A 12,500-nucleotide genomic window follows, 5' to 3' on the forward strand; every position below is an offset into this window, starting at 1 on the left:
GTCCTTCATCAAACTCAAAGCTCAAATCCTTACTCTTGTCCATCTCAGTCTATCTGTCTGTCTGTCTCACAGCTTATCTGTCTATCTCTGTCTATCTGTCTCTCTATCTGTCTAACAGTCCATCTGTCTGTCTCTTAATTTGTTTGTCTGTCTGCCTGTCTATCTGTCTCACAGCCTATCTATCTATCTATCTATCTGTCTGTCTGTCGGTCTGTCTGTCTGTCTGTCTGTCTATCTATCTGTCTGTCTGTCTCTCATTCTATCTGCCTATCTGTCTCACAGTCTATCTGTCTCTTTCTCTCTTCATCTATCTATCTGTCTCACAGTCTGCACGATTAGTGATTGGAAATATATATATATATTACAGAAAATAGAAGAACTGTCTTGTTTATCTTGTAATTGTGTGGTAACGTTATAATCTAATCCTGTTAATGAAGTCAGGCTGAAATGAACAGAATAGACTTTAATGATGTAAATGAAGTGTTATGACAGTGTATTGTCCTGACATCGTGCGTGTGTATATATCAGAGAACTTGGGGAAGGTGGACGTTGCGACTGATATTCCCAGGATGAGGTCAGGGTTTGTCCCAGCTTTGAGTGCAGCATATGGAAGCAGGGATGCTGGATCTCTGAGTAGTGAGCTCAGATGTGATGTGGAGACTGTACAGCTCTCTTCCCTTCGCTGTTTTAAATCTGAGTGAGTTTTTTGTGAGTGAGAACTGTTCTTCTATCTTTTTCTCTTCCACCCAGGAGGATTTCTCTGGCCACTCCTAAACAGCTATTTAAAGCCTCTAACATGACTCAGCGCTGGCAGAAACGCGAAATCTCCAACTTCGAGTACCTCATGTTCCTCAACACCATCGCAGGTTATAACACATTTATTAAGCTTTTATTTAAACACTAGTTTCCACAGAGGTTCCTAAACCTTCTAAGGTGTCTAGAAGTCTCCTGAAGGTGGAAACCTGTGGAACATGAAGGTATGACTGGGTTCAGTGACGCAGCGTTCTCTTCTCCTCACCTTCAGGACGCACCTATAATGACCTGAACCAGTATCCTGTGTTTCCCTGGATCATCAGCAACTACGACAGCGAAGAGCTGGACCTCACACTGCCCAGTAACTACAGAGACCTGAGCAAGGTACACACACACACACATTTAAACCACAGTATGATTTTGAATCTGATTATATTTAGTGCTAGTGTTACAGAATGAGAGAGGAAGAGAGAGAAACAGACTGAGAGAGAAAGAGAGAGACAGACAGAGTGAGAGAGGGGGGGGGCGGGAGAGACGCAGAGAGAGACAGACAGAGAGAGAGAAAGACAGGCTGAGAGAAATAGAGAGACAGACTGAGGAAGTGTGAGAGAGAAACAGACAAAGAGAGACAGACTGAGAGTGAGAGAGACAGACTGAGACAGAGAGAGAGAGTGGGGGGGGGCGGAGAGAGAGACAGACTGGGAGAGAAAAGGAATGACAGTGAGAGAGAGAGAGAGAGAGAGAGAGACAGAGACAGATTTTGACAGAGAGACTATGAAAGAGAATGACAGAGAGAGGGAGACACAGGCAAAGAGACACAGACTTGAGAGTCAGACTGTGAGTGAGACAGAGAGAGAGAGAGACACAGACTTGAGAGTCAGACTGTGAGTGAGACAGAGAGAGAGAGAGACACAGACTTGCTAAGAGTCAGACTGTGAGTGAGACAGAGAGAGAGAGAGACACCAACTTGCTAAGAGTCAGACTGTGAGTGAGACAGAGAGAGAGAGACACAGACTTGCTGAGAGTCAGACTGAGAGTGAGACAGAGAGAGAGAGACACAGACAAAGAGACACAGACTTGCTAAGAGTCAGACAGAGAGAGAGACAGACTGAGAATCTCAGACAGACAGATTGAAGAAGACGTACCCAAAGACAGATGAACACAACTGAGTGAGAAAGATTGACAGATCTAGATAGAGAGAGAGAGTGAGAGATGAACTGAGACGTACAAAGAGAGAGTGATACAGTCAGTCTGAGCAGTGTGTGTGTGTGTGTGTGTGTGATAGCTGCGGGCGTGTGTGTGTTTTGTGTCCTGCACTCTGCACTCATCTTTTTTTCCCCTCCACTCACTCTGGCCACTCTGTTTCCCTGAGGAGCCAATTACCACACACACACACACACCACACACACACACACACACACCACACACACACACACATACACACACATACACACACACCACACACACACACCACACACACACACCACACACACACACACACATACACACACACCACACACACACACCACACACACACACACACACACACCACACACACACACACACACACACACCACACACACACATACACACACATACACACATACACACACACCACACACACACACACACACCACACACACACACCACACACACACACACACACCACACACACACATACACACATACATACACACACACACACACCACACACACACACACACACACCACACCACACACACACACACACACACACACACACACACACATACCACACACACACACACACACCACACACACACCACACACACACACACACACACACACATATACAAACACATACAAACACACAGTTGCAGCCTTTGTCTGTTGTTTCTTCTCTCTTTTACACCATCTTTTGTGTGTGTGTCTGTGTGTGTCTGTGTGTGTGTGTGTGTGTGATACCCATGAGTACGATCTCCTGCTCTTCACTGGCTGACAGATGGCCTGGGAGCCATGTGAAGGTTGTTGTTGAATCCCGTCTCGAGTCTTCCAGGTGCTCCTGTTTGGCCAGATGTGTTCCTCTGCCTTGTTGCACATCCTGCATCTGCTGTCAGCTGGACGCTTCAGTGTGTTCTTCTAGTGGTACTGAGTGCTGAGTTCCAGATCCTGGGCTGTAATCAGGAGATCCTCAGTTTCTCTTTGGAGACCAGATCTGCATAGTAATGCCTTGGGCTTCAGGTGCTGGTTTGCTGAGATCACTGTAGAATTGTTTACATTGGACCAGTGTTGGCTCTAGAGAGCGATGGTCAGTGAGTACACTGTGTCAGTACACTGTGCCAGTACACTGTGTCAGTACACTGTGTCAGTGAGTACACTGTGTCAGTACACTGTGTCAGTGAGTACACTGTGTCAGTACACTGTGTCAGTGAGTACACTGTGTCAGTGAGTACACTGTGTCAGTCAGTACACTGTGCCAGTCAGTACACTGTGCCAGTCAGTACACTGTGTCAGTACAGTGTCAGTGAGTACGCTGTGTCAGTGAGTACGCTGTGTCAGTGAGTACACTGTGTCAGTGAGTACACTGTGTCAGTGAGTACACTGTGTCAGTGAGTACACTGTGTCAGTACACTGTCAGTGAGTACATTGTGTCAGTGAGTACACTGTGTCAGTGAGTACACTGTCAGTGAGTACACTGTATCAGTGAGTACACTGTGTCAGTGAGTACACTGTATCAGTGAGTACACTGTGTCAGTCAGTACATTGTGTCAGTGAGTACACTGTCAGTGAGTACACTGTATCAGTGAGTACACTGTGTCAGTCAGTACACTGTGTCAGTGAGTACACTGTATCAGTGAGTACACTGTGTCAGTCAGTACACTGTGTCAGTGAGTACACTGTGTCAGTACACTGTCAGTGAGTACATTGTGTCAGTGAGTACACTGTGTCAGTCAGTACACTGTGTCAGTACACTGTCAGTGAGTACACTGTGTCAGTACACTGTGTCAGTCAGTACACTGTGTCAGTACACTGTGTCAGTCAGTACACTGTGTCAGTGAGTACACTGTGTCAGTACACTGTGTCAGTGAGTACACTGTGTCAGTGAGTACACTGTGTCAGTACACTGTCAGTCAGTACACTGTGTCAGTGAGTACACTGTGTCAGTGAGTACATTGTGTCAGTACACTGTGTCAGTGAGTACACTGTGTCAGTACACTGTGTCAGTCAGTACACTGTGTCAGTCAGTACACTGTGTCAGTGAGTACACTGTCAGTCAGTACATTGTGTCAGTGAGTACACTGTGTCAGTCAGTACACTGTGTCAGTACACTGTGTCAGTGAGTACGCTGTGTCAGTGAGTACGCTGTGTCAGTGAGTACACTGTGTCAGTGAGTACACTGTGTCAGTACACTGTGCCAGTCAGTACATTGTGTCAGTGAGTACACTGTGTCAGTGAGTACACTGTGTCAGTGAGTACACTGTGTCAGTACACTGTCAGTCAGTACATTGTGTCAGTCAGTACATTGTGTCAGTGAGTACACTGTGTCAGTGAGTACACTGTGTCAGTGAGTACACTGTGTCAGTACACTGTCAGTGAGTACACTGTGTCAGTACACTGTGTCAGTGAGTACACTGTGTCAGTACACTGTGTCAGTGAGTACACTGTGTCAGTACACTGTGTCAGTGAGTACACTGTGTCAGTACACTGTGTCAGTGAGTACACTGTGTCAGTCAGTACACTGTGTCAGTCAGTACATTGTGTCAGTGAGTACACTGTGTCAGTGAGTACACTGTGTCAGTACACTGTCAGTCAGTACATTGTCAGTGAGTACACTGTGTCAGTCAGTACACTGTCAGTGAGTACACTGTGTCAGTGAGTACACTGTGTCAGTCAGTACATTGTGTCAATGAGTACACTGTCAGTCAGTACACTGTGTCAGTGAGTACACTGTCAGTACACTGTCAGTCAGTACACTGTGTCAGTGAGTACACTGTGTCAGTGAGTACACTGTGTCAGTCAGTACATTGTGTCAGTGAGTACACTGTCAGTCAGTACACTGTGTCAGTCAGTACACTGTGTCAGTACACTGTGTCAGTCAGTACACTGTGTCAGTCAGTACACTGTGTCAGTCAGTACACTGTGTCAGTACACTGTGTCAGTACACTGTGTCAGTCAGTACACTGTGTCAGTACACTGTGTCAGTGAGTACACTGTGTCAGTCAGTACATTGTGTCAGTGAGTACAGTCAGTCAGTACACTGTGTCAGTGAGTACAGTCAGTCAGTACACTGTGTCAGTACACTGTCAGTCAGTACATTGTGTCAGTGAGTACACTGTGTCAGTCAGTACATTGTGTCAGTGAGTACACTGTGTCAGTCAGTACATTGTGTCAGTGAGTACACTGTGTCAGTACACCGTGTCAGTGAGTACACTGTGTCAGTGAGTACACTGTCAGTCAGTACACTGTGTCAGTGAGTACACTGTGTCAGTACACTGTCAGTCAGTACACTGTGTCAGTGAGTACACTGTGTCAGTCAGTACATTGTGTCAGTGAGTACACTGTGTCAGTCAGTACATTGTGTCAGTGAGTACACTGTCAGTCAGTACACTGTCAGTGAGTACACTGTGTCAGTACACTGTCAGTCAGTACATTGTGTCAGTCAGTACACTGTGTCAGTGAGTACACTGTGTCAGTGAGTACGCTGTGTCAGTGAGTACATTGTCAGTGAGTACACTGTCAGTCAGTACACTGTGTCAGTGAGTACAGTGTCAGTGAGTACACTGTGTCAGTACACTGTCAGTCAGTACATTGTGTCAGTCAGTACACTGTGTCAGTGAGTACACTGTCAGTGAGTACGCTGTGTCAGTGAGTACATTGTCAGTGAGTACACTGTCAGTCAGTACACTGTGTCAGTGAGTACACTGTGTCAGTGAGTACACTGTGTCAGTACACTGTCAGTCAGTACATTGTGTCAGTGAGTACACTGTGTCAGTCAGTACATTGTGTCAGTGAGTACACTGTGTCAGTGAGTACACTGTGTCAGTCAGTACACTGTCAGTGAGTACACTGTGTCAGTACACTGTGTCAGTCAGTACATTGTGTCAGTGAGTACACTGTGTCAATCAGTACACTGTGTCAGTGAGTACACTGTGTCAGTACACTGTGTCAGTACACTGTCAGTCAGTACATTGTGTCAGTACACTGTCAGTACACTGTGTCAGTCAGTACATTGTGTCAGTCAGTACACTGTGTCAGTACACTGTGTCAGTCAGTACATTGTGTCAGTCAGTACACTGTCAGTCAGTACACTGTGTCAGTCAGTACACTGTGTCAGTACACTGTGTCAGTGAGTACACTGTGTCAGTACACTGTATTAGTCAGTACACTGTGTCAGTGAGTACACCGTGTCAGTACACTGTATTAGTCAGTACACTGTGTCAGTGAGTACACTGTGTCAGTCAGTACACTGTGTCAGTACACTGTGTCAGTCAGTACATTGTGTCAGTCAGTACACTGTCAGTACACTGTGTCAGTCAGTACACTGTGTCAGTACACTGTGTCAGTACACTGTGTCAGTCAGTACACTGTGTCAGTACACTGTGTCAGTCAGTACACTGTGTCAGTACACTGTGTCAGTCAGTACACTGTGTCAGTACACTGTGTCAGTACACTGTGTCAGTCAGTACATTGTGTCAGTACACTGTGTCTGTCAGTACATTGTGTCAGTGAGTATACTGTCAGTCAGTACATTGTGTCAGTCAGTACACTGTCAGTCAGTACATTGTGTCAGTGAGTACACTGTGTCAGTCAGTACACTGTCAGTCAGTACATTGTGTCAGTCAGTACATTGTGTCAGTCAGTACACTGTCAGTCAGTACATTGTGTCAGTCAGTACACTGTGTCAGTACACTGTGTCAGTCAGTACACTGTGTTAGTCAGTACATTGTGTTAGTCAGTACAATGTGTCAGTCAGTACATTGTGTTAGTCAGTACAATGTGTCAGTCAGTACATTGTGTCAGTCAGTACACTGTGTCAGTACACTGTGTCAGTCAGTACACTGTCAGTCAGTACATTGTGTTAGTCAGTACATTGTGTCAGTCAGTACATTGTGAGTACAGTGTGTCAGTCAGTACATTGTTTCAGTACACTGTGAGTACAGTGTGTCAGTCAGTACATTGTGAGTACAGTGTGTCAGTCAGTACATTGTTTCAGTACACTGTGAGTACAGTGTGTCAGTCAGTACATTGTGAGTACAGTGTGTCAGTCAGTACATTGTGAGTACAGTGTGTCAGTCAGTACATTGTGAGTACAGTGTGTCAGTCAGTACATTGTTTCAGTACACTGTGAGTACAGTGTGTCAGTCAGTACATTGTTTCAGTACATTGTGAGTACAGTGTGTCAGTGCTGACTCGGCTCAGTGTTGCTGTGTGTTATTGTGAGTTTACACACTGATCAATCTCCTCCTCCAAAAGAATGCTCTTTACCCATCGTGCATTAGGATGATGACTGAGCATCTCAGTGTGTATTTACACCACCCCACACACACACACACACACACACACATTTTACCCCTCTCACCCCGCCCCCACCACCCCACTCCATTCTCTAGTAAGAGTGTGAGAGCATGCACTCTGTGTAATGGTGTTCAGGAGCAGGGGAATAAATCAGATCGGGGGAGCGCTAATGGAAGATAGACGAGTGCGGAGGCAGGCGAATGTACACTTACGCACTTTAGCAAGAACGCTAACGGGGCGATCCCTCACTGATTTATTGACCTGATGAGGAAGAAAATGAAGAATTTCCTCCCACAGATTACGAAAAGACCTTGTTTTTGTCGTTCTTATTATGGATTTATTATCGTTAGCTTTAGCCTGTTAGCAGCAGCTATTCTTATTCAGTTTATATATAAACAGGAAAAAAATGATAACGACCACATGCTTCTTCTTCTTTTTAAATATTAAAATAAAATATTAAGTTTATTTTAGAAACTTATTCATATATTAAAACATATTCCCACATACATTTTTATTTATTTAGCAATATATTATTTTTTTTTAGTAATTTTCTTATTTTTTCTTATTTAAATTTAATATTTGTGTTAAGATATTTTATTTATTTTTGTTTTTATTTATGTTTACTTCTCTCTAATAACAAAGGTAACAAGCATTCGCACAAGCAGGCTCTGTACTCTCTCTGTGCTTCTCCCTGTCTCTAACACACACACACAGAATCAAGTCAGCGTGTAATGGTTCTGCCCTCAGGATGTTTGTTGGGTTTGTGTTTGTGCTGCATTTCGTCCACTATATACCGAAAAAAAACAAAAAACAAAAAAACAAGTCCTCTCCCTCTCTCCATGCCTCTCTCTTACACACACACACACACGCGCGCACACACACATCTTGTCTCTCTTCTTTTAGTTTTGACAGCTTCGCTTCTGTGTTCAGTCAAACCTTCAGCCCTGAGGGAGTGAGTCAGAATCAGAGACAGTCAGAGAGAGAATGAGGTAGAGTGTGTGTGTGTGTGTGTGTGCACGTATACATGCGTGTATGTCTGAGTATCTCGGTCGTCTTTATTACAGCTGTTTTATTCACACCGTCAACACGAGCGCTCTCACTGTGACTAGCCGAGCGTACACTCATCTGACTGTGTGTGTGTGTGTCTTCCTTTCTCTCACCCTGCGTCTCTCTCTTGTCGCGTGTCGTCGCGGCTTTGATGGAAACAGGTCATGCATGACCTTTGACACGGCGAGCTGAAATTGCTGTAGACTCGTAGTGGCGCGCCTCGGCGTCCCTGCGGGCCCCAGAACCTCACTTTATGAATTTATGTTCTTTCTGTCGTCCCCCGGCTGACTGTCTTATTATGACCTTTGACCTCTCTGTAGCACAGACACACACAGCTTCATACTGACTTCTCACGTGTGAGACTGCACCAACATTTAGCTTGTGGTTCAGGCGAATTCAGATGAACTTGGTCAGTTTGGCTGTGTGAAGGTGGAAATTCTGGGACAGCCAGAGGTGGTTCAGTGAGGGCGGAGCTTATGTTACACTTTATCAGACACAACGGGCGGAGCTTGTAAAAACAGAGTTACATGTAATAAATCAAAATGAGGGTGAAGCTTATGTTATACTTCATCAGGCAAAATTAAGGTAGAGTTTAAATGACATGAAGATGGAGCTTAATTTACAGGTAATCAGACACAATGAGGGCGGAGCCTAAGTTACATTTAATCAGACAGAAACAGATTGGAGTTTAGGTTACATGTAATACTTCAAAATGAGGGCGGAGCTTAAGTTATATTTCATCAGCCAGAATGAGGGTGGAGCTTAAGTTACATTCAATCAGACACAAAGAGGGTGGAGGTAAAGTTACATGCAATCAGCCATAAAGAGGGTGGACCTTAAGTTACATGTAATCAGCCAAAAAGAGGGTGGAGCTTAAGTTACATGTAATCAGCCAGAAAGAGGGTGGAGCTTAAGTTACATGTAATCAGCCAGAAAGAGGGTGGAGCTTAAGTTACATTAAGTCAGACACAATGTAATTATAGATAAATAAATTAGCAGATAGGCAGACAAAAGTACACACACACGGACACACACACGGACACACACACACACACACACACACACAGAGTTACATTTAAATGCCTGTAATGGAGGTTTTGTTCTTTAACATCATAAATTCTCTTTCAAGGAAATTTAACAGAGACTTAATTAGTGCATTGTGGAATATAATTAATGCTTTATGGTAAATCAGGCATAGAACATCGCCGTGCAACACACAATCACTGCTACACACACACACACACATTCACTGCTACATACACACACACACACACACACACACAGACACACACACAGATTTCCTTTCATCTCCTTAAGTGCAGAGATATCTATACAACAGTTAGTAAAAAATCTTTGTTCTCATGGACAAAATGGACAAGAGCTTTGCATTGTTTAGAGAGAGAGAGAGAGAGAGAAAGAAACAGAGGGGAAGAGAGAGAGAGTGGGAGAGGGAGAGGAAAGGAGAAAGAGTGAGAGGAAGAGAGAGATGAAGAGATAGAGAGAGATAGACAGAGAGAGAGGGGAAAGCATAGAAAGAGGGGGGAGAGAGAGAGGTGTGTGTGTGTGTTGAGGATAACAGGACATGAGACAGACACAAGGGAACTCTGGGAGAGTGGAAGGACAGGTGAAGGGAAAATTAGGACAAGTGCAGCGAGCAGGATGAAAGCGGAAGAGGACATGAGAAAAGGACAGAAGAAGGAAACAGAAATAACGGACAGTAGAATAAGATGGAGATCTACAAACGTAAACAAGAGGACAAGGGAGCGGAGGGACAAATAAGGGACTGGGGACAGTGACAGCAGACCAGGACTTGATCAGTAGGGACACAGGAAATGGAAAAAGGAAGTGGAAGGGAATAAATGAGGAGTGTGCAAGGCAAGATGGACAACCAGACCTAGGGACAAGAGGAAAGGGCAGATGTGAAGGGTATAGGGGAGAAGTGCACAGGGGACAGGAGAAGGGGATGGAGGACAGTGCAGGGACACATAGGGAATAGGGAACAAGTGCACCTGGAAGGAAGACAAGGAAAGCTGACAAAAGCGGAGGAGAAGGGAATAGGGAATAGTAGACACTTGGATAGGGCACAGGGGGAAGAGGGGGACGAGGACGAGACGGGGCGAGGCAGATTTACAGCTCTGTCACCCTCCAGAGTCCCATCAGAGGCACACTGCTAATTTAGGGGAGAAAACAATATGGAGGACTCTTGAGGCATCTCCCTCTCTCTCTCTCTCTGTCTCTCTCTCTCACACACACATACACACACACAGTGTGTGACAGCGACGTTTTTTATCCCTCACGCTCTTTTCTTTCCGTAATGAGGGCGCCGTTATTGCCCCAATAAATCAGCCGGATCTCTGTAATGTTTAATTCAGCGTGTGTGTTCAGCTAGCGGGAGTACGCTCACTGTGTCTCTGTCAGACACAGACACACACACACACACACACAAGCTTCATCTCCAAGCCGCCGTCTGTAGCCTATTACATCTAAATGACTGTAATCTGTTTGAGATCATAAATCCTCCATTAACGAAGATTTAATTAACACACAGTGGATTAGAATTAGCCTTTTATGGTTCAATCTGATAGTGTGTTGCATACACACACACACACACACACAATAGAAATGTGTGCTTTATGGCTGTATGCTAATCGATACGGGGCTGAATGATTGATCAGGTCTTCATGACACGGCTACAGAGCGAACGGATCGATCCATCTGCATCCCTCGCTCATTTTAAGGAAGGCCATCATTCCATTAGATCAAAGCCGAGCGTGTGTGTGTGTGTGTGTGTGTGTAGGTCAGGAGTGCTCACTAGAGGGAAGTAATAAAGATCGAGCAGTACAATAAGCCGCTTTATAAACGAGAATTTAAATAATGGCTGCAGGATGTATCGGCGTTTGCGGATCGATGCAGCATTAATGCACCAGCGCTCGATGGCCTGATGGATTTTATTGCGGCTTTATGGAGAATTAGCTCCACGCACACCACAGGGTTATTTGTGTCAGTCAGCTGCAGGGGGATTTTTATACAGAGTCGTGAAACGAGCGTGCGCCGTTAAATCGGAATAACATCATCTAAAATTCATGTGGAGGCAACGTGAGGTGTTCGGCTGCGGGTGCGAAGACTTTCTCTCTCTCTCTTCTGCTCGCTTTAACACGCACCACAGAGAAGACAGAGCCAGACACAGGGGTGTGTAATGGATAATAATAACACATATACAATATCTGAGCTAGGGTTCAAGAGTGGATCTAGGAGACTAGGGGAAGAGACAAAAGAAAGTGTACATGGGATATTGGAGCAAGGAGGGAACAAGTGTGATGAAGTAAATGGTGGAGAGCAACAGGACACAAAAGGACAAAAGAAAAGGGATTAGTGGACGAGGAGAAAGCGGGAGAAAGGGACAAAGGAAGATAGAAAGGGAAAAGTGGTCAGTGGAAAAAAGGAGGGAGAAGGACGGAAGAAGAACAGGAATTAAGGTATGAGGAGAAAGTAGGAGAAGGGAAATAGGGGACAGGAGGAGGGAGGGAGGGAGGAGAGAGTGAAAATAAGGGGTTATGGGAAAAAAGGAATAGGAGCGAGGAGAGACTGGGAACAGAGGAAGATGGAGGGAGGAAGAGGAATAAGAGGAAGTGAAGGGAACAGTCATGAAGCTGCAACATGAAGGGGGTGAAAATGAGAGGACAGGGAATGAGGAAGGAGGAAAAGAAAGGAATTGGGGAGGAAAAGGACAGAAAAAGGAATGAAGAGAGAGAGGAGAAGAGGAAGAGGGAACAGCTGAGGGGAAGAGAAGGGGTTAGGGTGTAGGGGCAAAGAACTAATTAATGCACTTGAAATAAATATTATTGTGATCTCTCTCTCTCCCTCCCTCTCTCTCTCTCTCTCTCTCTCTCTCTCTCTCTCCCCCTCTCTCTCTCTCTCTCTCTCTCTCTCTCCCTCTCTCTCTCTCCCTCCCTCTCTCTCTCTCTCTCTCTCAGCCAATCGGAGCCCTGAACCCAAAGAGAGCCGCTTTCTTCTCTGAACGCTACGAATCCTGGGAAGACGAGCAGGTCCCCAAATTCCACTACGGCACACACTATTCCACGGCCAGCTTCACCATGATGTGGCTGCTGAGGATGGTGAGATGGTGACACACACACACACTCACACACACACACACTCACTCTCACACACACACACACACACACACACACTCTATACACACTCAC

The 12,500-nt window shown here is 45.3% G+C and overlaps 1 protein-coding gene across 1 annotated transcript in view; it reads left to right on the forward strand.

Annotated features, from left to right (window-relative positions):
• lrba (LPS responsive beige-like anchor protein) overlaps positions 1–12,500 on the forward strand; it is a 226,494-nt gene that overhangs the window by 163,184 nt on the left and 50,810 nt on the right. The window contains exons 43-45 of the mRNA XM_058384588.1: positions 751–866; positions 1,025–1,137; positions 12,270–12,410. Of these exons, the coding sequence (XP_058240571.1) occupies positions 751–866; positions 1,025–1,137; positions 12,270–12,410 (370 nt within the window). The remainder of the gene's footprint in view (positions 1–750; positions 867–1,024; positions 1,138–12,269; positions 12,411–12,500) is intronic.

The sequence above is a fragment of the Hemibagrus wyckioides genome, linkage group LG29 (assembly GCF_019097595.1).
Source record: "Hemibagrus wyckioides isolate EC202008001 linkage group LG29, SWU_Hwy_1.0, whole genome shotgun sequence".
NCBI classification, from domain to species: Eukaryota; Metazoa; Chordata; class Actinopteri; order Siluriformes; family Bagridae; genus Hemibagrus; species Hemibagrus wyckioides.